This window comes from Molossus molossus, unplaced genomic scaffold (assembly GCF_014108415.1).
Source record: "Molossus molossus isolate mMolMol1 unplaced genomic scaffold, mMolMol1.p scaffold_m16_p_6, whole genome shotgun sequence".
NCBI classification, from domain to species: domain Eukaryota; kingdom Metazoa; phylum Chordata; class Mammalia; order Chiroptera; family Molossidae; genus Molossus; species Molossus molossus.
Window position 1 is genome coordinate 44,478,302 of NW_023425399.1, and position 26,306 is coordinate 44,504,607.

At 39.4% G+C, this 26,306-nt stretch overlaps 1 protein-coding gene across 1 annotated transcript in view; it reads left to right on the forward strand.

Annotated features, from left to right (window-relative positions):
- CFAP61 (cilia and flagella associated protein 61) overlaps nucleotides 1-26,306 on the forward strand; it is a 551,989-nt gene that overhangs the window by 372,629 nt on the left and 153,054 nt on the right. The window contains exon 21 of the mRNA XM_036245530.1: nucleotides 18,575-18,867. Within this exon, the coding sequence (XP_036101423.1) occupies nucleotides 18,575-18,867 (293 nt within the window). The remainder of the gene's footprint in view (nucleotides 1-18,574; nucleotides 18,868-26,306) is intronic.

The window sequence follows — 26,306 nt, forward strand, 5'->3', positions numbered from 1 at the left end:
CAGGAACCTTCTACTCTGCGTCTCTGCATTACTCGGGTTTGGTCGTCCACCTTCACTCCACTCACAGTCTCTCATACACTAGTTCATTCTCTCACACACTCACCCTCCCTTCAGTCCTGCCCAGAGCCATCTTCTCCATATCTGTCCCAATTTGTACTTCTTAATCCCTTCATATTTTTCACCCATTTTCCCCAACCCCCTTTCTTCTGGCAACTGTCAAAACATGCTCTATATCTATGAGTCTGTTTCTGTTCTGCTTCTTCATTTATTTTATTGATTCCTGTAAATTATTCTTCATTTCAGTTAGTGCATCCTTCATTTCTGACTGGTTCTTTTTATGGTTTCCTTGTCATTTTTTTATGCTGATACAATTCTCTCTAACTTGAACTATTCTTCCCCTAAATTAATTGAGCTTTCTTATAACCAGTGTTTTTAACTCTGCATCTAGTAGATTGCTTGTCACTGTTTTATTTAGTTCTTTTTCTGGATTTTTCTTCATTTCTTTCATTTGGGACATTTTCTTTGTCTCCACATTTTGGAGGGCTTCCTGTGTTTGTTTCCATGTATTAATTAGAGCTGCTATGTCTTCTGGGCTTGGTAGAGTGGCCTAATGTAGTAGGTATCCTGTGGGGTCTTGCGGCATAGCCTCCCTATTCACCCGAGTCATTGTAGAGGATCAGCTGTACAAGGGCCAACCACACAGAGCAGGAATTACTTCAGCAGGGCTCTGGTGCCCACTGAGTCTACCTCATGAGTGTGTCACTTTGTGGAGGTGGTTGGGTGGTGCTTTGACATGGTCATGGTCTGAAGCTGTCCACTAGGTTCGCTGGCTCTGGGGCCTCCCTGGGGGTACAGACCATTTGCAGCTGGCTGTTACTTGTGCTGGGCTTGGACATGCCTGGGAGAAGCCAAGCTGTGAACCATGACCAGCTTCTGTAACTGCCAGCTTGGGGCTACTTCGCGAGAGATATGGGGCATGGCTAGATGCTCCTTGTTTGAGAGATTTTAGGAAAATCGAAGTATGAGTCACAACAGACCATTCATGTGGTAAAATCACTGGAAACAGCTTGGATGTGCCCAAAGGTTGGGTGGGGCAGGGTCTCAAGGAATTACCAGGGTGGGGCAAACAGTGATAGCCAGGTTGATGGAGACTCAGATATGGTGCCCACCTTTAAACTCTGTGTGGGGAGAGTTAATCAAAGGCACAATGGGCTCTGCCAGGACTTTTGTCTGGAAGAATGCTGCCCCACTCACCCACCCAGGCTCTTGCCCTGATGCCAAACACTACTATTCCTCCCTATATGTCTCTGGTGCCTTTTGAGCTGCTGCCCTAGGACTGGAACTCATAAAGGGTGAATCAGAGTAAGTTTGTGTGCAGGATTCTAACAGCCTTCCCATCTCACTCTGCCACAATCTCCACTGGATTTTACAGCCAGAAGTTTTGGGAACTTCTCCCAGCACTAGAATTTTGGGCTTGGGGGCCTGGTGTGGGGCTGGGACCCCTCCCTCCTTAGGGGTACCCCCACAGCCAGGATATCCCTATCCCTCCCAATTTTATCTGCCACACATGGGTGTGGGACCAGCCTATTCTAATCTCCATTCCTTCTACCACTCTCAATGTGGCTTCTTCTTTAAATCCCTAATGTAGGACTTTTATTCAACTAGATTTCAGGTGGTTCTGAATGATGCTTGTTTGATAGTTTACTTGTAATTTTAATATGGTTGTGGGAGAATGCAAGTACCATATTTACATATGTCACCATCATCTTGACTCAGCCACAATATATTATTAAATTGTTTATTTCATCATTTATTAATATTCTATGATATCTATTTAAAATTCTTTTATATCTAGTTATTAACTAAAGTTAATTATACAGATTTAAATACCAAATATATTTATGAATATATTACATATCTATCTACAAATATAGTATGGTGATGTGAGCACCAGTTCTGAAATCAGACTTTGCAGGTTTGAGACCTGCTGCAAATTCTACTTACTGTGTGACCTGAAGCTGGTTACTTAAGCTCTCAGTGGTTTCTTAAGAACATAATAAAACTTACTTAACAGTTCTAAGGAAGAATGAGGTTATACATAACAACTCTATGTCTCTTTTGAAGTGGAAAAATACCTTTTATTTGGCCTCAAAAAAGTAAAAACTATGAAGAAAAATTACTATATCTGTGTACATAAATCTTCAATTTATTCTTTTTTTAATTATATGCTTTTTTTCTTTTACATTTCTCTTCAGACTATCTCTGTGATACAGACTACAACATAAGTTAGAATAATTCTTTATATTTATAACAGTATGTGGGATTTAAAAATATCTTTATTATTGAAAGTATTACAGATATTCCTCCTTTTTTCCCCATTCAAATTCTCTTCTCCATATCCTGCCCTCCCCTCCTCTCCCCCCTGCCAGCCTTCACTGCACTGTTGTTTATTATGTTCCACAAATAAGTGACATCAGTGATACTTTTCTTTCTCTGTCTGGCTTATTTCACTTAGCATAATACTCTCCAGGTCCCTCCATGTTGTCTCAAAGGGAAGAGATCTTTTTTTCATATACCTGCATAGTATTCCATTGTATAAATTTACCACAGCTTCTTTTTTAAAAAATATGTTTTTATTGATTTTTTTAGAGAGATAGAAATAAATGACCGAGAGTCTAAATATAAATACAAAAGATCCATGAAACCAAGGGTTTGTTCTTTGAAAAGAAGAAATGAGACCTCTGGGACAAAGCTCAATCCACTGAGATGAAGCTCTATCCACTGAGCCACACTGGCCTACTTTTTTTTTTAATCTTCACCAGGGGATACTTTTTCATTAATTTTTAGAGAGAGTGGAAAGGAGGGAGGGGGATATAGAGAGAAAAAAACATTGATGTGAAAGAGACATATCAGTTGGTTGTCTCCCTCATGACCCCAACCAGGGCCAGGGATCAAACCTTCAACCCAGTACATGTCCCCAACTGAAATTGAACCCATGACTCTTTGGTCTACAAGCCTACACTCCTAACACCTAGCCAAACCAGCTGGGCACTTCCACTTTTTTATATCTTCCTTTATTTCTTTTTTTTTCAATGTCCTGAGTTTTCTAAGAACAGGACTATTACCTCCGTGGTAAAGTTTATTCCTAGGTATCTTAATTTTTTGTTGCAATAGAAAATGGGATTATTTTTTAGTGTCTCATTCCAAGTGTTCATTATTGGTGTATAAAAATGCCATTGATTTCTGGATGTTAATTTTGTATCCTGCTATTTTGCCGGATTCATTTATGAATTCTAGTAGTTTTTTTGGTAGAGTCTTTAGGGTTTTCTTTGTACAATATCATGTCACTTGCGAATAATGACAGTTTCACGTCCTCCTTTCCAATTTGGATGCCTATTACATTTTCTTCTCTGATTGCTGTGGCTAGGACTTCCAGTACTAGGATGAACAAGAATAGTGAAAGTAGACATCCCTGTCTTTTTCATATTATTAAGGGAAACAATTTTAGTTTTTGCCCATTGAGTGTGATCTTGGCTGTAGGTTTGTCATATGTGGCCTTTATTATGCTGAGTCATAATACCTCTATTTCCACTTTTCTGAGACTTTTTATCAGAAATGGGTGCTGGGTTTTAACAAATGCTTTTTCAGCATTTATTGATATGATTTTTATCTTTTTGGTTTTCTGATTGAGCGATTTTTTTCCTTCTACCCTGTCTTCTAATTTGCTGATCTGATCTTCAGCTTCCTCTAACCTGCTGGTTATTCCTTCCAGTATATTCTTTATTTCTGCTATGTTATTCTTAATTTCTGATTGGTTGTTTTTTATTGTTTCTATATATTTTCTCATGCTGTTGAGCATCCTTATAATCATTATTCTAAACTCTATATCTGATAACTTGCTTATCTCCATTTCATTTAGCCCTTCTTCCTGGGAACTCTTTTTCTTTCATTTGGGGCCTTTTTTTTCTTCTTCATCATTTTGGCTGCCTCAGCATGGTTTGGGGCTTGCCAATATCTTCCTGTGGACATCAATGATTCACAGTTTGTGTCTCCCTCTGCTGGGGCTGGATATTTATGGAAGGGGTCACCAAGATCTGATTTTACTTTCCCTGGGCAGTTCTTCACCAGGCAAAGACTCAAAGCACCCAGAGTTCCACCTCTGCCTGAAGGCTAGCTGTTAGTCTCAGTCACTTAATGAGCCTCAAGCTATAATCCTCAGCTAGATGTAAACTCCAACTGGGTGGGTGTGGTGAGAGAATTTTCCATGGGTAGGGCTATTGCTTCCCTCTAAGCTAAACCTGCTTTTATGGGGAAACTCTGCCTGATAAAGATAGCTTTGTCAGTGTTGGGTTATGACTTAGCACAGGGACCCAGGCAGTAGCCTTTACAGCTCTCTCCCCAGAACCATGGACCCCAGAGACCACATGCCAGGCAGACTCAAAGCACTCAGAGATCTGCCTCTGCCTGTAGTCTTGCTGTTAGTTCAGTCACTTAATGAGTCTCAGGTTGAAGACCTTTGCTAGACATAAACTCCCCACAGTGGGTGGGATGAGACAAATTCCAATGGGTGGGGAAATTGCTTTCCCCCTGGCTAAAGCTGCTTTGATGGGAAATCTGTGCTTGAGAATGATAGCTTTTGCAGCATAGGGTAATGACTCAGCACAGGGACCCAGGCAGTGGCCTTCACAGCTCTGACCCCAGAGCTTTGAATTCCAGCATCTGCTGACAAGGTTGTCTCAAAGCACCCAGAGATTCATCTCTGCCTGCAAGCTGGCTGTTAGTCTCAATCACTTAATGAGCCTCAGGTTGTAGTGCTCTGATAGATATAAACTCCACCTAGAGGGTTGGGGTGAGAGAAATTCCATTGGGTGGGGCAATTGCTTTCCTCTAGGCTAAAGCTACTTTTATGGGAACCTCTGCCTGAAAAAGATGGCTTCTGTAATGTGGAGTAATGACTCAGAAAAAGCTGCTGGTGGCTGTTTTTCCAGCTCTCTCCCCAGTGCCACAAACCACAGATCCTCCTCATGCAACTCTAGTCCACTCAGCTTTCCCTCTGCTGGAGCCCAAGGTAAGTGACTATAGAAAAAATTTAGTGCACTGGCCCTTCAAGAGGGTGCCCTGTTTCCAGCCATCTATTCCTGCAGTCAGAACCTCTGATGCTTTCACAGCCATGTATTATTATGTAATCACTTTTTCCAGTTTTATTACTCTGAGCTGGGGAGCCCAGTTTTGGGGTTAGACCCTAGACTTCTCAGGTCGAAACTCCCACAGCTGATATTTCCCTCCAGAACTTTAGCTGCTTCCTGTGGGAGCGCAGTCAGCCCTCTCATGCCTCTGTACTTCCTACTAGACTTGATGTGAACTCCTCTTTCCATCCTTGGTTATAAAGATTCTCTCCAGATGGTCTTCAGTTGGTTATTCTTGATGATTTTTCTATATTTTAGTTGTAATTCCAGTTTGGTCCTTGGAGAAGGTCAGTGTAGCTTCTATTCAATCTGCTGCCATTTTGGAATCCTTGAATTTATTCTTAAATTATTTTTTTATTTATTGTTTTTAAGAAAAAGAGAGAGGGGGAGGGAGAAAGAGTGAGACATCAATTTGTTGTTCCACTTATTAATGCATTCATTGGTTTCTTCTTGTATGTGCCCTCACCAGGGATCAAACCCACAGCCTTGGCATATTGGGACAGTGCTCTAACAAACTGAGCTATCCAGCCAGGGCTGTTCTTAAACTCTTGAGATATGACCCCGTGGCCAGGCTACTAGATCAAGAAATCCTTCCCTTTTCTTTTATTCAAGTCAGTTTTCTTCTTGGAGAATCTTTCACCACTAGAGAATCATGCATGATAATGAAATGGCAGCAAACCATATTCTCCAGGTAGTGAAAATTAAAACAGTCATGTCAAAGGAATAAAATGCCTTTTTAACATCTACTAAAAAATAATTTATTTAAAGGGTTGTTATAATACTCTTACGGAAAATCTGTTTAAAAAAATTAACCTTATATATTTTTAACTTAATAAGGAGATCATTTTAGCTTATTTCTGTAAATCCATGTTACCTTTAAATATCAGTGCACTTTTGAGCTCTTGAAACTATTATTTACCTCTTCTGGGAACCAGGGTGATAAAACTGGCATTTTCCCGCCAATTAAGACAAATTGAAGAATCTCCTAAATCTGGGTGCATTATGATAGAGGAAATGTTAAAGTGTAATTATTGCCTTATATTGGTGGTCATAATCAAAATTGCTAGTGTATTTATTTATACTTTCAAAGAGTATATATCAAAAAACAAAAAGGTCACCTTTACCTGTATACCAGCATTTTAAATAGCAAGCCTTAGTGCTTTTTTCTATCTATGATAGTGATATGACTTTCCCCCTGTTTTGCCCCAGCTGGGCTGTTGACACCAAAGCTTCTTTTCTCTTGGAAGCATCCTTGCACATTTCTTTTCAAAGGCTGCTGCAGGTTGGCAGTGACAGCATGACCCAGTGCTCCTTCTTGCCAACTTTAATCTGAGGAGCTTTTACACAGTTGTCTTTTCATTGGCACCTTCCTTGCCCTCTGCTTCCTGTTTCAGATCTGTAATCTTAGTGATGCATAATTCATTCCCTAACAGGAGAAACAAAGAGTAGGCTTCCACAAAACTGCTACGGTTATATTCCATTATCCTTTATTGCAAATTCACCCAGACTGTTCTAATAATCAGTGATCATTTGCCATTTCAAAGTAGGGCAGCCCATCATTTTTATCTCTGTCAGCTATTAGATCAAGTGCAACAAGTGGTCATTTCTTACCTGTTAAATAAACTGAGCTGCAAAGAAGACAGTGACCAGATTTTCTAGCATGAAACTCGCATCCAAGGGAAATCCTCTGCTTTCCCATTCTGTTTCTTCCATATATGCATAAAACTTCAAAAGTATACGTGTGTGTGTGTGTGTGTGTGTGTGTGTTATCCTAATTATGTGAAAGAAGTCCCTGCAATGTGTTACGTCCTTCTAAATATTTGCAATGAGTTATAAAGCACCTAAGTGGTAGAAATACACATATTACATTAATCTTTAGCTAACTGAAGTTGTCTGACTTATTAAAAGTCATGAATGTATGTGATGGGTCCCACATAGCTTGGGTTTCCTCACCCCCTTTGTATACCCACCAGGCTAGTTTATGTTAACAGAACCCCATTCACCTCATTTTATGCACTCTGGCTGGGACCTATCAGTCTGATTGTGTCCCTCAGACAAAGCCCTTTTCACTGTTGTTATTTACACCACTCATTTCATTCACTGCCAACCGTCACCCCACAACCACTTTCTTTCACTTTTAAACTGCTCCTTCAAACTCTTACCCAGCAACTGAAGAAAATCTGTTTCTCTGAGTTTCTCTTGTTCTTCTACCTCTCTGTTTCCTTTCTTCCTATCTTTCTTCCTTGATTTAGCCAAAAATTAATCCACCTGGTGCAACAAGATAGTTATATAACTGCCAACTTCCATATAAAATAGTCTTATTTCCATGGGTCTAAACACCAATAATATGGCAAGAGTATTACTTGATACTGTTGCATTGTAGGTGCACACAACTTGGATTACATTTAGGATTATGTAGACTTTTCTGAGCCAGGATGGAAATCAATAACCAGACCTAAACTGTTAAGGGGAACATGTTTCTATTTTATAAATATCAGGTATTCAAACCACCCTGTGGTTAGATATTTTTTGTAGTGCCAACTTAACAGTGAATACCAAGTAAAAGTATATAGTAGGAAAATCTTGCAATAGTGAGGTCATTCTGTGATAAATATCTAGAAGGCACAAAAGTAATGCCCAGTTAATTTATGATCAGCAATCTGATAAACCTCAAACATTCATCTGTGCATTCAGTCAGGAAACGTTTTGTCACACCCATTATGAGCCATTGTGCAAGGCTCCAGGGATAACATGGTGGGCAGAGTGAACTTGAAGTCATCTCACACAAAAGCTAGAGAATAGGCTGTGGTGAGTGCAGGGAAGGAAAGGTAGAGACTGCCACAGGCCGGCCTCCTGGGCCTCAGCTGGCTGGAGGCTGGACTATAGGCGGGAACTCAGGCACAGTCACAGGCTGTGCTGAGTACTTGACATGGGGACTTCAAAAATGCTAGTTCTGCCCTGGCCAATTTGGCTCAGTGGTTAGAGCATCGGCCTGTGGACCAGAGAGCCCCGGGTTCAGTTCCCACTAAGGGCACGTAACTCAGTTGCAGTTTGTCCCTGGCCCTGGTTGGGGTCATGTGGGTGGCAACCACTCGATGTGTCTCTCTCACATTTATGTTTCTCTCTCTCTCTCTTCCTCCCTCTCTCCCTCCCGCTCTATCTGAAAATAAATGCAAAAATGTCCTCAGGTGAGGATAAAAAAATTTTTTTTTTAAATGCTAGTTCTGCTCAGCCAATGTGGCTCAGTGGATTGAGCATTGTTCCATGGACTGAGAAGTCCCAGTTCAATTCCCAGTCAGGGCACATGCCAGGGTTGTGGGCTCAATTCCCAGTAGGGGGTATGAAGGAAGCAGCTGATCGATGTTTCTCTCTCAAATCGATATTTCTCTCTCTCTCTCTCAAAAAAAAAAAAAAAATCAATGAAAACATATTTTTTTTTTATCCTCACTCGAGGATATTTTTCCATTTTTTGTACAGATAGAGTGGGAGGGAGAGAGGGAAGGGAGAGAGAGACAGAAACATCGACGTCAAGGGACACATCGAGTGGTTGCCACCCGCACGACCAACCAGGGCCGGGGACAAACTGCAACCGAAGTACATGCCCTTAGCGGGAACTGAACCCGAGTCTCTCTGGACCGCAGCTCGACGCTCTAACCGCTGAGCCAAACTGGCTAGGGCGAAAACATATTTTTTTATTTTCTCTTTTTTTTTCTTATTTATGAATTTTTATTTATTTTTTTGTTACAGATATTTTACCTTTTTACCCCATTGGCACCCCCCCACCCCACCCCCCCTCCACCCTGTCCCCGGCTTAGTTGTCGATGTCCATTGGTCATGCATACATGCATATAAGTTCTGTGGTTTATCTCTTCCCACGCCCCCACCCCCCACCCCCCTCTTCTGAGGGATGTCAGTCTGTGCCCTACTTCCATGTGTCTGGGTCTACTGTATTCCTCAGACTGTTATGTTCATTATATTCCGTATATAAGTGAGATCATGTGGTATTTGTCTTTTTCTGCTTGGCTTCTTTCACTTAGGATAATACTTTCCAGGTCCCTCCATGTCGCCTCAAAGGATAAGAGATCTTTCTTTCTTACCGCTGCATAGTACTCCATTGTGTATATGTACCACAGCTTTCTTATCCATTCGTCTACTGGTGGACACTTGGGCTGTTTCCAGATCTTAGCTATTGTAAATAGTGCTGCTATGAACATGGGGGTACATATATGCTTCCTGATTGGTGTTTCAGGCTTCTTAGGGTATATTCCCAGCAGTGGGATCACTGGGTCAAATGGAAGTTCAATTTTTAATTTTTGGAGGTAGCACCATATTGTTTTCCATAGCGGCTGCACTAGTCTGCATGCCCACCAGCAGTGTATTAGAGTCCCCTTATCTCCACACCCTCGCCAACACTTGTTGTTTGATGATTTGTTGATGGCGGCCATTCTGACAGGTGTGAGGTGATACCTCATTGTTGTTTTAATTTGCATCTCTCTAATGATTAGTGATGTTGAGCATTTCTTCATATGTCTCTTGGCCATTTGTATGTCCTGTTTGGAGAGGTGTCTATTCATCTCCTCTGCCCATTTTTTAATAGGGTTCTTTGTCTTCATTTTGTGGAGTTGTATGAGCACTCTATATATATTGGAAATTAACCCCTTATCTGATACATCATTGGCAATGATGTTCTCCCATACAGTGGGTTGCCTTTCCATTTTGATGATTGTTTCTTTTGCTGTGCACAAGCTTTTTAGTTTGATGTAGTCCCATGTGTTCATTTTCTCCTTTATTTCTGTTGCCTTAGGTGATGTATCAGTGAAAATTCTGCTCCGTATGATGTCCGAAATTTTGTTTCCTACATTTTCTTCTAGAATTTTTATGGATTCACGGGTCACATTTAAGTCTTTTATCCATTTTGAGTTTATTTTTGTGTATGGTGTAAGTTGATGGTCTAGTTTCATTTTTTTGCATGTAGCTGTCCAATTTTCCCAACACCATTTATTAAAGAGGCTGTCTTTACTCCACTGTATGCTCTTGCCACCTTTGTCAAATATTAATTGAGCGTATTGCATTGGGTCCATTTCTGGGTTTCAGTTCTGTTCCACTGGTCTATATGCCTGTTCTTGTGCCAGTACCAGGCTGTTTTGTTTACAGTCGCTTTGTAGTATAACCTGATATCTGGTATTGTGATCCCACCTACTTTGTTCTTCTTTTTCAAGATTGCTGTGGCTATTCGGGTTCTTTTTTGGTTCCATATGAACTTTTAAAATATTTGTTCTAGTTCTATGAAATATGTCGTTGGTATTTTGATGGGGATTGCATTGAATCTATAGATTGCTTTGGGTAGTATGGACATTTTAATGATGTTAATTCTTCCAATCCATGAACAGGGTATGTGCTTCCACTTTTTTATATCTTCCTCTATTTCTTTTTTCAATGACCTGTAGTTTTCTGCAAATAGGTCCTTTACTTCTTTGGTTAAGTTTATTTCTAGGTACCGTAATCTTTTTGGCGCGATGGTCAATGGGATTGTTTTTTCAGTTTCTCTTTCTGTGAGTTCATCATTGGTGTACAAAAATGCCGTCGATTTCTTGACGTTAATTTTGTATCCTGCTACTTTGCCAAATTCATTTATTAAGTCTAGTAGATTTTTGATGCAGTCTTTAGGGTTTTCTATGTACAATATCATGTCATCTGCAAATAATGACAGTTTCACTTCCTCTTTTCCAATTTGGATCCCTTTTATTTTTTCTTCATGTCTGATTGCTGTGGCTAAGACTTCCAGTACAATGTTAAATAAGAGTGGCGAAAGTGGACATCCCTGTCTTGTTCCTGTTCTTAATGGAAATGTTTTTAGTTTCTGTCCATTTAGTATGATGTTGGCTGTAGGTCTTTCATATATGGCCTTTATTATGTCGAGATAAGATCCCTCTATTCCTACTTTGCTGAGTGTTTTTATCAGAAATGGATGCTGGATTAGGTCGAATGCTTTTTCATCATCTATTGATATGATCATGTGGTTTTTATTCTTCATTTCATTTATGTGGTGTATCACGTTTATTGATTTGCGAATATTGTAGCAGCCTTGCATCCCTGGAATGAATCCCACTTGGTCATGGTGAATAATTTTTTTGATGTATTTCTGGATCCGATTTGCTAATATTTTGTTCAGGATTTTGGCGTCTATGTTCATCAGGGATATTGGCCTGTAGTTTTCTTTCTTTGTAGTGTCTTATTCTGGTTTTGGAATTAGAATTATGCTGGCCTCATAGAACATGTTTGGAAGTCTTCCTTCTTCTTGAATTTTTGAAATAGTTTGAGGAGAATGGGTGTTAGTTCTTTTTTGAATGTTCGGTAAAACTCCCCCGTGCAGCCATCTGGGCCTGGGCTTTTGTTTGCTGGGAGAGTCTTGATCACCCCTGCAATTTCCTTAGTTGTTATTGGTCTGTTCAAGTTTTCTATCTCTCTGGGTCCAGTTTTGGGAGACTGTGTGTATCTAGAAATTTGTCCATTTCGCTTAGATTGTCGAATTTGTTGCCATATACTTACTTGTTCATAGTAGTTGTTAACAATCTTTTGTATTTCCGTGGTTTTGGTTGTTACTTCTCCTCTTTCATTTCTGATTTTGTGTATTTGGGTTCTCTCTCTTTGTTTCTTGGTGAATCTAGTTAAGGGTCCATCAATCTTGTTTATCTTTTCGAAAAACCAGCTCTTTGTTTCATTGATCCTTTGAATTGTTTTTTTTTGGTCTCTATGTCATTTATTTCTGCTCTGATCTTTACGATTTCCTTCCTTCTACTTGCTCTGGGGTTTTCTTTTTGTTTGCTTTCTAATTCTTTAAGTTGTGAGGTGAGACAGTCAATTAGAAATTTTTCTTGTTTTTTGAGGTAGGCCTGTAGTGCTATGAACTTCCCTCTCAGAACTGCTTTCGCTGCATCCCATAGATTTTGTGTTGTTGTGTGTTCATTTTCATTGGTTTCCAGGAAGTTTTTGATTTCTTCCTTGATCTCCTCGGTGACCCATTCATTGTTTAATAACATGCTATTTAGCCTCCATGTGTTGAAATGTCTTTGCTTGTTCTTGTTGCAATTGATTTCTTGTTTCATGCCATTGTGATCTGAGAAGATGCTTGATATGATTTCAGTCTTCTTGAACTTGTAGAGATTTAGTTTGTGTCCTATCATGTGGTCTATCTTTGAGAATGTCCCATGTGCACTTGAGAAGAATGTGTATTCTGTAGTTTTGGGGTGTAGTTCTCTGTAGATATCTATTAAATCCATTTGGTCTAGTGCTTCATTTAGAGTCTCTGTTTCCTTGCTAATTTTTTGCCTAGAGGATCTATCCAGTGCTGTCAACGGGGTGTTGAAGTCCCGTGCTATGATTGTATTGTTGTCGATTTCTCCTTGGAAGTCCTCCAGAAGATTTATAATATATTTTGGTGCTCCTATATTTGGTGCATATATGTTTATCAAGGTTATATCTTCCTGTTGGATAGATCCTTTCAATATTATGTAGTGGCCGTCTTTGTCTCTAGTTTTGGTCTTCAATTTGAAATCTATTTTATCAGATATGAGAATTGCTACCCCAGCTTTTTTTGCTTTCCATTTGCTTGGAATATTTTTTTCCATCCCTTCACTTTCAACCTATGTGAGTCTTTTGTTGAGAGGTGGGTCTCTTGTAAACAACATATAGATGAGTCATGCTTTCTTATCAATCAGCTACTCTGTGTCTCTTTATGGGAGCATTCAATCCATTTACGTTTAAAGTGATAATTGATATGTACTTATTTATTGCCATTTTTGTTTAGTGTGGTTCTATTTTTCTTCCCATTTCTACTGCTAATTACAGCAGTCCTTTTAACCTTTCTTGCAGTGCTGGTTTGGTGCTAATGTATTCCCTTAGCCTTTTTTTGTCTGGGAAGCTCTTTATTTGATCTTCTATTTTGAATGATAGCCTTGCTGGGTAGAGTAGTCTTGGATTCAGATTCTTGTTTTTCATGACTTTGATTACTTCATGCCATTCTCTTCTGGCCTGTAGTGTTTCTTGTGAGAAGTCAGCTGAGAGCCTTATGGGGTTCCCTTTGTAGGTAACCTGTTGCTTATCTCTTGCTGCTTTTAGGATTCTCTTTGTCTTTAATTTGTGGCATTTTAATTACTATGTGTCTTGGTGTGGGCCTGTTTGGGTTCTTCTTACCTGGGACTCTCTGTGCTTCTTGAACTTGAATGCCTTCTTCCTTCACCAAATTAGGGAAGTTTTCTCTCACTATTTTTTTGAATATATTCTCAATCCCTTGCTCATTTTCTTCTTCTTCGGGGACTCCTATGATGCGAATATTATTACGTTTCCAGTTGTCCCATAGTTCTCTTAAGCTGTCTTCCTGTTTTTTAATTGTTTTTTCCTTTTGTTTTTCTGATTGGTTGATTTTTTCTACCCTGTCTTCTAATTCACTGATCCGGTCCTCAGCTTCCCCTACTCTGCTGTTTAAACCTTCCAATGTGATTTTCATTTCTGATATGTCATTTTTTATCTCTTCTTGTTGGTTTTTAATTTCCAATTGGCTTATTTTCAGTGTCTCTATGTCCTTACTCATGCTGTTCAGCTTCCTCAAGATCATGGCTCTGAATTCTAGCTCTGTTAACATGCCTAATTGCCCACATTGATCTCATCTTCGGTAGAGGTGTCTTGCTCTTTCATTTGGCTTCTGTTTCTGTGTTTCACCATTTTGGCTATCACTGTGGGCTTTGGAGCCTGTCAAGTTCTCCCTGTGGGTGTTTGTGTTCTGCTGTTTGTGGCTCCCTCTCCTGTGTTTAGATGAGCGAGGGAGGACTCACGTTGAACACCACTGTCAAGTCTTACTTTCCTGGTTAAAGTTGCCAGCCCAGGAAACGTACTGTTATCCTCTAGCTTTTTGCCTGGAGGTTAGCAGTCTAGGTTAATTGATGAGTTTCGGGTTGTCAGTTGATTGCAAAACTCCCTCTGGTGCTCAGCCAAGGGGTTTTCAGGAGGGTGGGGCAGGTGCTGGTTGTTAGTGAGCCTCAATTAACACTTCAATGGCCCACAGAGTGAGGTTGGATCTCCGAGGGAAGGGCTGCTGCCTCTCCTCAGAGCCCTGGGAAGGAGCAATGTGGCCACCGTCCTGAGTGGCTGCACTCAGCCAAAGCTCTGAGCGCCGTCCAAACCCCGAGTGTCCCGTCACAGCTCCAGTCCAGTCTGCCCTCCCTCTGCCAGAGCCCAAGGTGAGTGGCTGTGGCTGTTTCAGCCTCTGTCCCGGCTGCGCTGTGGAGCCGCCTGGAAGTGTAACCCGAGGGCGCTGCTCCCAGCTAAGGCTGCTGCGGAGCTGCCAACCGTGGGCTCCCAGCCCCGTCTCGCGCCTTCGCAAGCCTACCGGGATGGAGTCAGTGTCCCTCGTTGTATGGTCCTCGCAAGCTGCTTTTCTGTTGGTTTTTCCCGTCGATTTGTCTGTGTTATAGTTGTAATTCCAGTTTGGTTCTGGGAGACGGTCTGTGTAGCTCCGTTCACTCCGCTGCCATTTTTCGGTTCGAAAACATATTTTTTTAAATGCTAGTTCTTCAGTGGCTAGTGTTTCTCAGTGGAGCATTGGCCCTAGCACCAAAGGTTTATGAGTTCAATTCATGGTCAAGGGCCTATTCCTGGGTTGCAGGTTTAATCCCTGGTACCAGTTGGGACACATGCAGGAGGCAACCAATCAATGTGCCTCTCTCACATCTATGTTTCTGTCTCTCTCCTTCCCTCCCTCCTTTTCATTCCTTCTAAAAATCAATGGAAAAAATATTTTCCAGTGAGGATTTTTTTTTAATTTCTACATCATCCATACTAGTAAAATTAGTCCAGTAAATAGAAGTAATCATATTTCTTTTTTTTTTCCTTTATTGATTTTTAGAGAGAGAAGAGGGAGAGGGAGAGAGAGATGGAAACATCAATGAGAGAGAACATCGACAGGCTGTCTTCTGCATGCCCCCCACTGGGGATTGGGCCCAGAACCTGGGCATGTGCCCTGACCCAGAATTGAACCAGTCTCTTGGTGCATGGGTTGATGCTCAACCACTGAGCCACACTGGCCTGGCAAAGTAATAATATTTCTATGCCTACATTGATTTGTCCCAAAATGAAAAAATTATTAATTAAAATATTTGTCTACTAGATTTTGGTTGTTCTATGAATTATCTCCATGTTTATATTTTTGCTATTAGCTTATAAAAAATTCTTTATGTGCATCTGAATTAAGCCAATGTTATTAATGGCTCTAAATGTTATTATTAATGATGATGATAATGATGATGCTAGTAATAATAATGGACTGTGTATAAAAATGCTTTGCTTTGTGCCTGGTATAAAGGACTCATGAGATAATCATGAATCTAAACATTCTTTACAAAGTAAAAGTGAGAAATGATGTCGAAAGAACTCTCAACTATACAAAGATAATGGAAAGAATCATCCCCCACAGAATGGGGACATTTAAAAGGAAAGTGATCAGACTGGCAAGAGTAATGGACTGGTTTTGTTATATCAAGTCTTGTCATATTTGTGGAGGGATATGACATGTTCTTATTTAGTAACAAATTATATTATAATGAGATTCTCTATATTTTATAGGTAATGAGAGAAATAAAAATAAGCATATATAACATGTTTAAATGAAAAATTTTACATGAGATCATATAGGCATTTATTTAATATATGCCCAATATGACTGTGATGGTCTGGACTACTGTTCAGGAAATATCCACACCCCTCCCCCTCTTCAGGCAAAGTGTACTTCCTGCCTCCTTGACTATGGGCATGACCATGTGACTTGCTTTGGTAAATACACAGTGATACCTCGGTTCTCGAACATAATTCGTTCCAGGAGGACGGTCGAGAACCAAATTGTTCGAGAACCGAAGCAATGAAACCCAATAGGAAATAATGGAAACTGGATTAATTCGTTCCAAGCCCCAGAAAATGCCTATTTACTGGCCTAATTTGTATATAATATGTAGAAAAACATAAGTCTCAACAAGAAATAAAAGTGTACAGTATGTCTAAGGGTTAAATTCAGTGTAAAGCGTGACTCTCTCCACAAAGCATGACTCTCTCTCTGCACTCACACTGATGACGCAAACAAGGCGCGCTGGGCCGAATGAACGCCATTCGGCTCAACTTGGCTCATCTCGGAAGTTCGAGTTCCAAATATTTGTTCGGATTCCAAGACAAAAGTTTCTCGCATCTCCTGGTCGAATACCGATTTGGTCGAAAGTCAAGGCGTTCGAGAACCGAGGTATCACTGTAGAACATTACAGGATGTAATGTGAGGAGGCTTGAAGAGTCCTTGAATGGTTGTGCTTACCGTCCTGTGCTTCTGGATTTCTCTGTAATCAGAATATGCCTCAAGTATCTATTGGTCCATTGAGGATGAAAGACACATTGTGCAAACTTGACTCCAATCACAATTTGGAGCCAGATCAGCTGACATCAGCCAGCCCATAAATGTGTGAGCCTGTTTACAATAATTGCTTGTTGTTATTTGACATTGAGTTTTGGGGGTAGTTTGTTATGCAGCATTATTGTGACAATATTTGACTATTATGATGACCAAAGCCTCATATGTGGGGTGGAGGAGTTGTTTTACAATAAACTTAAAGGTAGACAAAAATACTTAGAAGTTAGAATATAAATACACATCTAACTTAAACATTAGAGGTTTTATAAAATGTATTACCTTTCGAATTGAAAAGCATCATCTTCTCCAGCTGCCTGCAATCTGTGGGCAGATAGTACAGCTTTCCAAACCCCAGGAACAATGCATTGCCTGGGTTTCCATGAGTCTATAATGAAAAAGCTCATCTCACAATATAGTTACTAAAAGCTAACATGGAGGAGATTGGAAAAAATATTAAACTGTGACTTGCGTAGGGCCTAAACACTTAAATTTGTTTCACTAAAAATGAATATTGTTTTGGCATACATATTTTCAAAGTGCAGAAGACCTCAAACCTTTGACAGTTTGCTGTTAAAGTTTTGGCTTTTCTCACAGGCTGATTCTTTTTCGTGCCAGACAACAGGATTCCTGTTTCACAGCAGGTGGGAACCTCAATAATTTAAGCAAAATATTGGCACTTTCAGCCAAGGAAAATGCAACTAGCTAATGAATGTCGTGTTAGAGGGAATAGCCACAAAACTGGAGGCTCCTAGTGAAAGCAAGAAGGAAGGACCCTGTCCCTCCTGGTATTCCATATTTGAACAACAGGAAGTATGGGAGAACTTTCTAGATGCTGTTACTCTCAGACAAGCAATCTGAAAGTTATTCTAGTTTATTTTTTTCTAAGCAAATAAGATAAGCCATTACACCTTTATTTCAATTTTGGATCAAAATAGATTTGGGGGTAATTTAGTTAACCTAATTGAATAAATACACTTGCCATTTATTTTGCTTCATAAAATTTCTTCTCGTATCATTTTGTAAACAAGAAAAAAAAGAGATTCAATGAATCTATCATTTTGTAGTAAATTGTTACAGCTTGCCTGAAAAGCGAGTCTACAGCAGTTTCTTTCTTTGTGAAAAGGTAAAAATACCAATTCAATGTCAAAAATAACATGTAAATAGCACATAATACATTTCACTCATTTAATTGTATCTTTGATCATATAACAGTAGAAGAGCATATCTAATTACTTTTGTAGTATTTTTAAGAAATATAAATAAACAGTATAACTAGTTACTATTAAAATGCTCTTACACAGGAAAAATCTTCCATGATGACAGTGATTTCATTTTTACTTACCAAAACAATACACTTTGGTCCCTTTTGCTAGGTCTTGACACAGTAAATTCTAAAAATCAGAATTTGAATCTTTATAAAAATCATCTGTTGGAAAGCCAAATGTTTTAGTCTTTAGTTCTCAAAAAAGGAAAAATTTCCTTGAAATTAACAAGGTTCAATATTTAAATATTAAAATATCTTCACCATCATGTGCATGAATTTTTTTTTTTTTTTTTTACCATTGTCCTTTTCATCTTAGGAAGAATTTGTGTGTATTGAAAACTTTAGTAATTTTTTTCCCTTAATAAGAGTGAAAAAGAGGGAACAAAACAAGATAGAAGGTTTTATTCTAGACAGTTTCATTTAGCATAATTTCAACTTTCAAATCATAGGAACATAAATGAACGTCCTACTTCTGAGTTAAAAGTACTTGACTACTTTGTGGGATATTTTGTGCCAATTCTTTACTAAATTATCTTGGTTGCTGTTGCTAGGTAACACCACTGGCTTCCAGCAGCTGAAAAAGTAGAGGGTTACAGAGAGCAATTCAGCATTATTAGCATTTGACTAATAAGGTTGTTGTTGTTTTTAACTGTATATCTTAGCATTTTCCCTCTTTTCTAGGGAATGTCATTGTCTATGGGGATACAATTGACACTTACACCACAGTGGAGACGCTCTTAAACCTTGGCGTCAAAGGCTCCAACATCCACCTGGTGCAGCCCCCGCCCACCTCCATCATCACCTGCATCAACAACTACTCAGTGGAAAGCGCAGTAGAGGATGCGCTGGGAGTAGCAGGGGTTACCATTTACCGGGAGGCGCTCCTGGCTCAATGGAATGAGGGCGGAAACCCAGACCCCATTCACAATGCCTGTTTCACCACGTCCACCAAGCCTTTCAAACTTCCCTGCTCTGTAAGTAGATCTCGCTGCCTCTGGACACGAGGTCTGAGATTGTAGATGGTGAATTTACCATCACAATTTGGGGTTTTGTTTTCTAATTGTTCAGTTTATCTATTGCTGAGTAACAAGCCACCCCAAACTTAGTGGCACTTAGTGGCACAAAACAAGAATCTGTTATCTGTTATTACTGTTATCTCGCTTGGTGCTGAGGTTTGACTGGGCTCAGCTGGGCAGTTCTCACTGGAGGTCCCTCATGTGGTTCAAGTCAGACCATGGGTGGGGTTGGAATCATCTGGAAGGCCTGTTCACCCACATGTCTGGCTGTTGATGCTAGATCAACTTAAGTTGAAATTTTGGCCATAACACATATAAATGGCCCCTGTATGTGACTGGACTTCTTACCATGGTGACCTGGTTCTAAGAGCAAATGGAGAGAGGGAGAGAGAGAGAGAGAGAGAGAGAGAGAGAGAATGAGAGCGAGCCAGTGCTGTATCACCTTTCATTCCCCAGCCTCAGAAGCCAGGTGGCATCACTACATCTACACTCTGTTCACTAGATGCCTCACTAAGGCTGGCCCATATTTAAGGGAAGGAAATTAGACCTTGTCTCTTCATAGAAGAAATGTCAGAGTTAAAGAGTGCCAACATTGAGAGCTTGCCATGTCCCAGGCACCGTGCTGAAAACTTGCAGTGCATTCTGTCACCTCCTCACAACAGCTCTGTAAAGGGAAGCATCCCATTTTATAGATGAGAACATTGTGGTTCTGAGCAGGTTGTATGCAGGAATAGCAACCCAGGTCAGCAGGACCCCTAAGTCTATGGAGCTGTTAACCTTTTAAGATTTTGGAAATACCAATAGAGTCTTTCTCCAGGGAATAGAGACTTAGGAGATATATAGAAAGAGTATCCTCCCCCCCCCCCTTTGGGTGGATTGGGGTTGTTGCTCAATTTATGAGCTGTATCCTCAGAGTTGCCAGTTCTGGAGATTAACAGAAACCAGCAGGGAGAGAGGGAAGGGGCCAGCCAATTCAATGAAGAAAAGGAGACCCCATACAAAGGGGAGACTGATGTCAGTGTGAGTAATGGAGCCGCAGAAGTCAAGGGTGTATGGTAGCCGCCGTGGTAAAAATGCAAGCAACACCTAGTGGGAAAACTGGTTGGGGAGGTAGATGGAAGTTCTTCGCAATCTCTTGCCTAGGAGAAGAGCATAGTTAGCTTAAGTCAAAGCTTCTCGCCCAAATGTCCCTACGGGTAGATGATGATGATGACTCTCATCCCCTCGGAGTGTGGACAGGAGCTCAAAGACATTTTTCTGAAATTTCTCATTTTATCCAGATAATCCATGGACATTTTGCATTCTTCTCTTTAGTATATTCATTTATTCATTCATTCCACAAATATTTATGGAATACTAGGTTTTAGGCTCTGTCCTAAGTGTGAGGGATATAACAGTGAAAAAGACAGAAAAAGTTCATCTTATTTTAATATAAAAGAGACATCATCTACACAGGTATGTCACAACACCTATTTAAGATAAGAAAAATCAAAATGTTTTCACCCAAATTTCCCTTCCTCTCCCAAAAATGGCCATCCTGTAGGATGTGCCAAGTTTATCCAGGGGAACTTCTGGAGGTAAATACATACCTGTTTAGGAAGCAGAGGCATAAGGAAACTTCCCCAAATATCCAATTGAATATAGGTTCTGTAGCAGCTCCCTCTGGCCTTTACTTCCTTGTTCAGATCAAAATTAGAATCATGCAAAGACACTTTGCAAATACTCTCAACTTCTTTGATCCAGCACACCTCCTGCTATAACTTCAACTGAAAGCAATCTGGGTTAGACATTGGCCTATCTGCTATGGGGTCCAGTCTCCTGCTTCTCCTACTCTGCTCTTCACCACAAGGAATGGACTCTGCAGAAGACATTTCCTAGTCCTGATTGATCTCTGACTTCCAGGTACTGGCAGGGGATTAGAAACAGGAAGAAGGGAGAAGTCAGGGTATTTATTTGTCCTGCTGTCTGCATTGGGCACCATCTCTGTCAGGGCATTAGGAAACTTTTGGTGGAGATGAATATATTTATGATCTTGACTTTGGTGATGGTTGTATGGGTTGAGTTATGTTCCCTAGGGAGATATGATGGAAGTTCTAACCTCCATTACCTACAAATGTGACATTTGGAAATAGGGTTTTTACAGATGTAATCGAGTAAAGAGACAGTCATACTGGATTGAGGAGGGCCCAAGGTCTAATGATTGGTGTTTTTATATGGGGAGAGAGATTTAATGACCAGAGGAGACACATGAAGAAGAAGGCCATATATATGATGACAGAAGTGGATATTGGAGTGATGGCAACTACACATCACTGACGGTGAATTGGTTAGAGGGGAAAAATAGCCAGCAACCACCAGAAGTTAAGAAGACAAGGAAAGAATCTTTCCTGGAGCCTTAGGAGGGAGCATAATCCTAACATTTTTATTTCAGACATCTAGTCTTCAGAACTGTGAGAATAAATTATTGTTTTTATCCATCCACATTGCGATACTTTGTTATAGCAGACCTGGGCTATTAAAACAGATGGTGTCTGCCAAAATCCTTAACAAAATATAAGCAAATCAGATCTAGCAATACATCAAAACAAGTATTCATCATGACCAAGTGGGATTCATCCCAGGCATGCAAGGATGGTATAATATTTGCAAATCAATACACGGGATACACCACCTAAACAAAATGAAATATTAAAACCATATGATCTTATCAATAGATGCTGAACAAGCATTTGACAACATCCTGCACCCATTTCTGATAAAAATGCTCAGCAATGTGAGAATAGAGAGATCGTATCTTGCATTATAAAGGCCATATATGAAAAACCTACAGCCAATATCATACTCAATGGGCTAAAACTAAAAGCATTTCCCTTAAGAACAGGAATAAGACAGGGATGCACACTTTCACCACTCTTATTTAACATAGTACTGCAAGTCTTAGCTACAGCAATTAGACATGAAGAAAAAGGGGATCCAAATTGGAAAGGAGAAAGTGAAACTGTCTTTATTTGTAGATGACATGACATCATTGTACATAGAAAACCCTAAAGACTGCATCAAAAATCTACTAGACTTAATAAATGAATTTGGCAAAGTAGCAGGATACAAAATTAACGTCAAGAAATCGACGGCATTCTTGTACACCAATGATGAAGTCGCAGAAAGACAAACTAAAAACAACAATCCCATTTAACTTCGCAGCAAAAAAATTAACATATCTAGGAATAAACTTACCAAAGCAGTAAAGAAACTCTTCACAGAAAACTGCAGGTCATTGAAAAAAGAAATAGAAGAAGATATAAAAACATGGAAGCATATACTTTGTTCATGGATTGGAAGAATTAACATCATTAAAATGTCCATATTACCCAAAGCAATCTATAGATTCAGTGTAATCCCCATCAAAATACCAACGACATATTTCACAGAACTAGAACAAATACTCCAAAAGTCTATATAGAACCAAAAAAAAAAAAAAAAAAAAGACTCCGAATAGCCACAGCAATCTTGAAAAAGAAGAACAAACTAGGAGGGATCACAATACCAGATATCAGGTTATACTACAAAGCCACTGTAATCAAATCAATACTTGCACAAGAACAGGCAGATAGATCAATAGAACAGAACAGAGAACCCAGAAGTTGACTCAAGACAATATGGCCAATTAATATTTGACAAAGGTGGCAAGAGCATACAGTGGAGTAAAGACAGCCTCTTCAATCAATGGTGTTGGAAAAATTGCACAGCTACATGCAAAAAAAATGAAGCTATACCACCAACTTATACCATACACAAGAATAAACTCAAAATGGAGAAAAAACTTAAATGTGACTCATTAATCTATGAAAATCCTACAAGAAAATGTAGGCAACAAAATTTCAGACATCTTACACAGCAGAATTTTCACTGATACATTACCTAAGGCAAGAGAAACGGGGAGAAATGAACACATGGGACTACGTCAAACTAAAAAGCTTCTGCATGGCAAAAGAAACAACCATCAAAATGGAAAGGGAACTCACTATATGGGACAGCATAATTGCCAATGATACATCAGATAAGGAGTTAAATTCCAAAATATATAGAGTACCCATACAAATCAACAAAAGGAAGACAAAGAACCAAATTAAAAAATGAGCAGACGACCTAAATAGACACCTCTCCAAACAGGACATACAAATGACCAAAAGACACATGAAAAAATGCTCAACATCACTAATCATTAGAGAGATGCAAATTAACACAACAATGAGGTATTGCCTCACACCTGTCAGAATGGCTGCCATCAACAAATCATCAAACAAGTGTTGGAGAGGGTGTGGAGAAAAGGGGACTCTAGTACACTGCTGGTGGGAATGCAGACTGGTGCAGCCACTATGGAAAAACAATATGTTGTTACCTCAAAAAATTGAAAATTGCTGTATGGGAGAACATCATTGCCAATGATGTATCAGATAAGGGGTTAATTTCCAATATATATAGAGTGCTCATACAACTCCACAAAAGGAAGACAAAGAACCCAATTAAAAAATGGGCAGAGGAGCTGAATAGACACCTCTCCAAACAGGACATACAAATGGCCAAAAGACATATGAAGAAATGCTCAACATCACTAATCATCAGAGAGATGCAAATTAATACAACAATGAGGTATCACCTCACACCTGTCAGAATGGCCGCCATCAACAAATCATCAAACAACAAGTGTTGGCGAGGGTGTGGAGAAAAGGGGACTCTAATACACTGCTGGTAGGAATGCAGACTGGTGCAGCCACTATGGAAAACAATATGGTGTTACCTCAAAAAACTAAAAATTGAACGTCCATTTGACCCAGTGATCCCACTGCTAGGAATATACCCTAAGAAGCCTGAAACACCAATCAGGAAGAATATATGTACCCCCATGTTCATAGCAGCACTATTTACAATAGCTAAGATCTGGAAACAGCCCAAGTGTCCATCAGTAGACGAATGGATAAGAAAGCTGTGGTACATATACACAATGGAGTACTATGCAGCGGTAAGAAAGAAAGATCTCTTATCCTTTGAGGCGACATGGAGGGACCTGGAAAGTATTATCCTAAGTGAAAGAAGCCAAGCAGAAAAAGACAAATACCACATGATCTCACTTATATACGGAATATAATGAACATAACAGTCTGAGGAATGGGGTAGTCCCAGAAACATGGAAGTAGGGCACAGACTGACATCCCTCAGAAGAAGGGATGGGGGGGGGGAAGGGATAAACCACAGAACTCATATGCATGTATGCATGACCAATGGACATGGACAACTAAGCCGGGGACGGGGCGGGGGTGGGGTGGGGAGGGAGTGCCAATGGGGGAAAAAGGTAAAATATCTGTAACAAAAAAATAAATTAAAAATTTATTTTAAAAAAAATTGAAAATTGAACTGCCATTTGACCCAGTGGTCCCAGTTTTAGGAATATATCCTAAGAAACCTGAAACACCAATCAGAAAGAATATATGTACCCCTATGTTCATAGCAGCATTATTTACAATAGCTAAGATCTGGAAACAGCCCAAATGTCCATCAGTAGACAAATGCATAAAAAAGCTGTGTTACATATACACAATAGAGTACTATACAGCTGTAAGAAAGAAAGATCTCTTATCCTTTGAGACGACATGGAGGGACCTGGAGAGTATAATCCTAAGCGAAACAAGCCAAGCAGAGAAAGACAAATATCAATGATTTCACTTATTTGTGGAATATGATGAATAAAAAAGATCCAGAGACATAGAAGTAGGGTACAGACTGACAAACCTCAGAAGAGGGGGTTGCGGGGAGGGAAGAAATAAACCACAGAACTTACTTGCATGTATGCATAACCAATGGACATAGACAACAAAGCTGGGGATGGGACTGGGGACAAGAGGTGGGGGTATTAGGAGGATGATGTCAATGGAATAAGGAGAAACATCTGTAAAAAAAATAAATTAATTAAAAAATAAAACAGATGCTGTCACAAATATATGCCCCTGCTAAAACTAGAATTTTTATATAACTGGAATTATACATTATGTATATTTAATATTTGGATTCTTTTATTCAAAATAGTGATATTGAGATTCATCCAGAACATTCTATGTATCAGTAATTCATTCCTTTTTATTGTCAAGGAATATTCCATTGTATGGTTATACCACAATTTGCTCATTCACCTGCTATGTACATTCTTGTACACATCTTTGTATAACATATATTTTCATTTCTCTAAAGAATGGCTAGGTCATATGATAGGTAAATATTTACTTTAAAAGAAGCTGCTGTATTATTTCACATTTCCTCCAGCGATGTATGAGAGTTCAGTTGCTTTATATACTTTAAAATTTTTTTTTCTTTATTTATTTTTGAGGGAGAGGAAGAGAGAGAGAGATAGAAACATCGATGAGAGAGAACATCGATTGGCCACCTCCTGTGTGCCCCCTACTGGGGATTTGACCCACAACCTGGGAATGTGCACTGACTGGGAATCAAACTGGCGACCTCTTGGTGCATGGGTTGATGCTCAACCACTGAGCCACACTGGCCAATATAATTTGTGGCAAATATAATTTGTGTTCATTATATTCCACAAATAAGTGAGATCATGTGGTATTTGTCTTTCTCTGATTAGCTTGTTTCACTTGGTATTGTCAGTCTTTCCCATGTTAGCCATGCTAGTGGATATGACATGCTATATCATTGTGTTTTTAATTTGTGATTTTCTGAAGATTAATAATATTGGGCTTCTTTTCTTGTGCTTATTGGTCATTGGTATATCTTCCTTTGTGCAGTATCTGAGCTATTTATAAGTGGGTTTTTAAAGTTTTATTTACCACCTGATCATTGCTAGTATATAAAATGCAATTGCATCATATGTAAATATTGTTCAGAGACATTGCTAAATTCACTTATTAGTTCTACTAGTTGTTTTCTAAATATATAAACACTATTTGCAAATGGGGACAGTTTTACTTCTGTCCAATACTTACACTGTTTATTTTATAGAAAAACCTCGATATAATGGACTAATTCAGATGAGGGGGTGTTCAGTAAAGTCAAAAGTCCATTATATAATAAAATAGGTTTTCCAAATGCATATGTTAAAAAATTGACAAATTAGTTTGTTTACCTGTTTTTATCTATGTAGACACATTTGTGTAATTAAAATTAATTATGTATGAAAAGTTTAATTTCACAGAAAAGTTTTCTATATGTATTACTGTCATTTTAAATTTATACTGAATAGGGCTAGTAATTGCATGTATCCACCAGTCATTGGTAGTAAATAAATGCACATGGCTGGGGTATGGCTTAGGGCACATTGGAACAGGAATATCAGTGTTAAAACTGCTGCAGAAAGTCATACCCTGCAACAACAGAACCAGTTA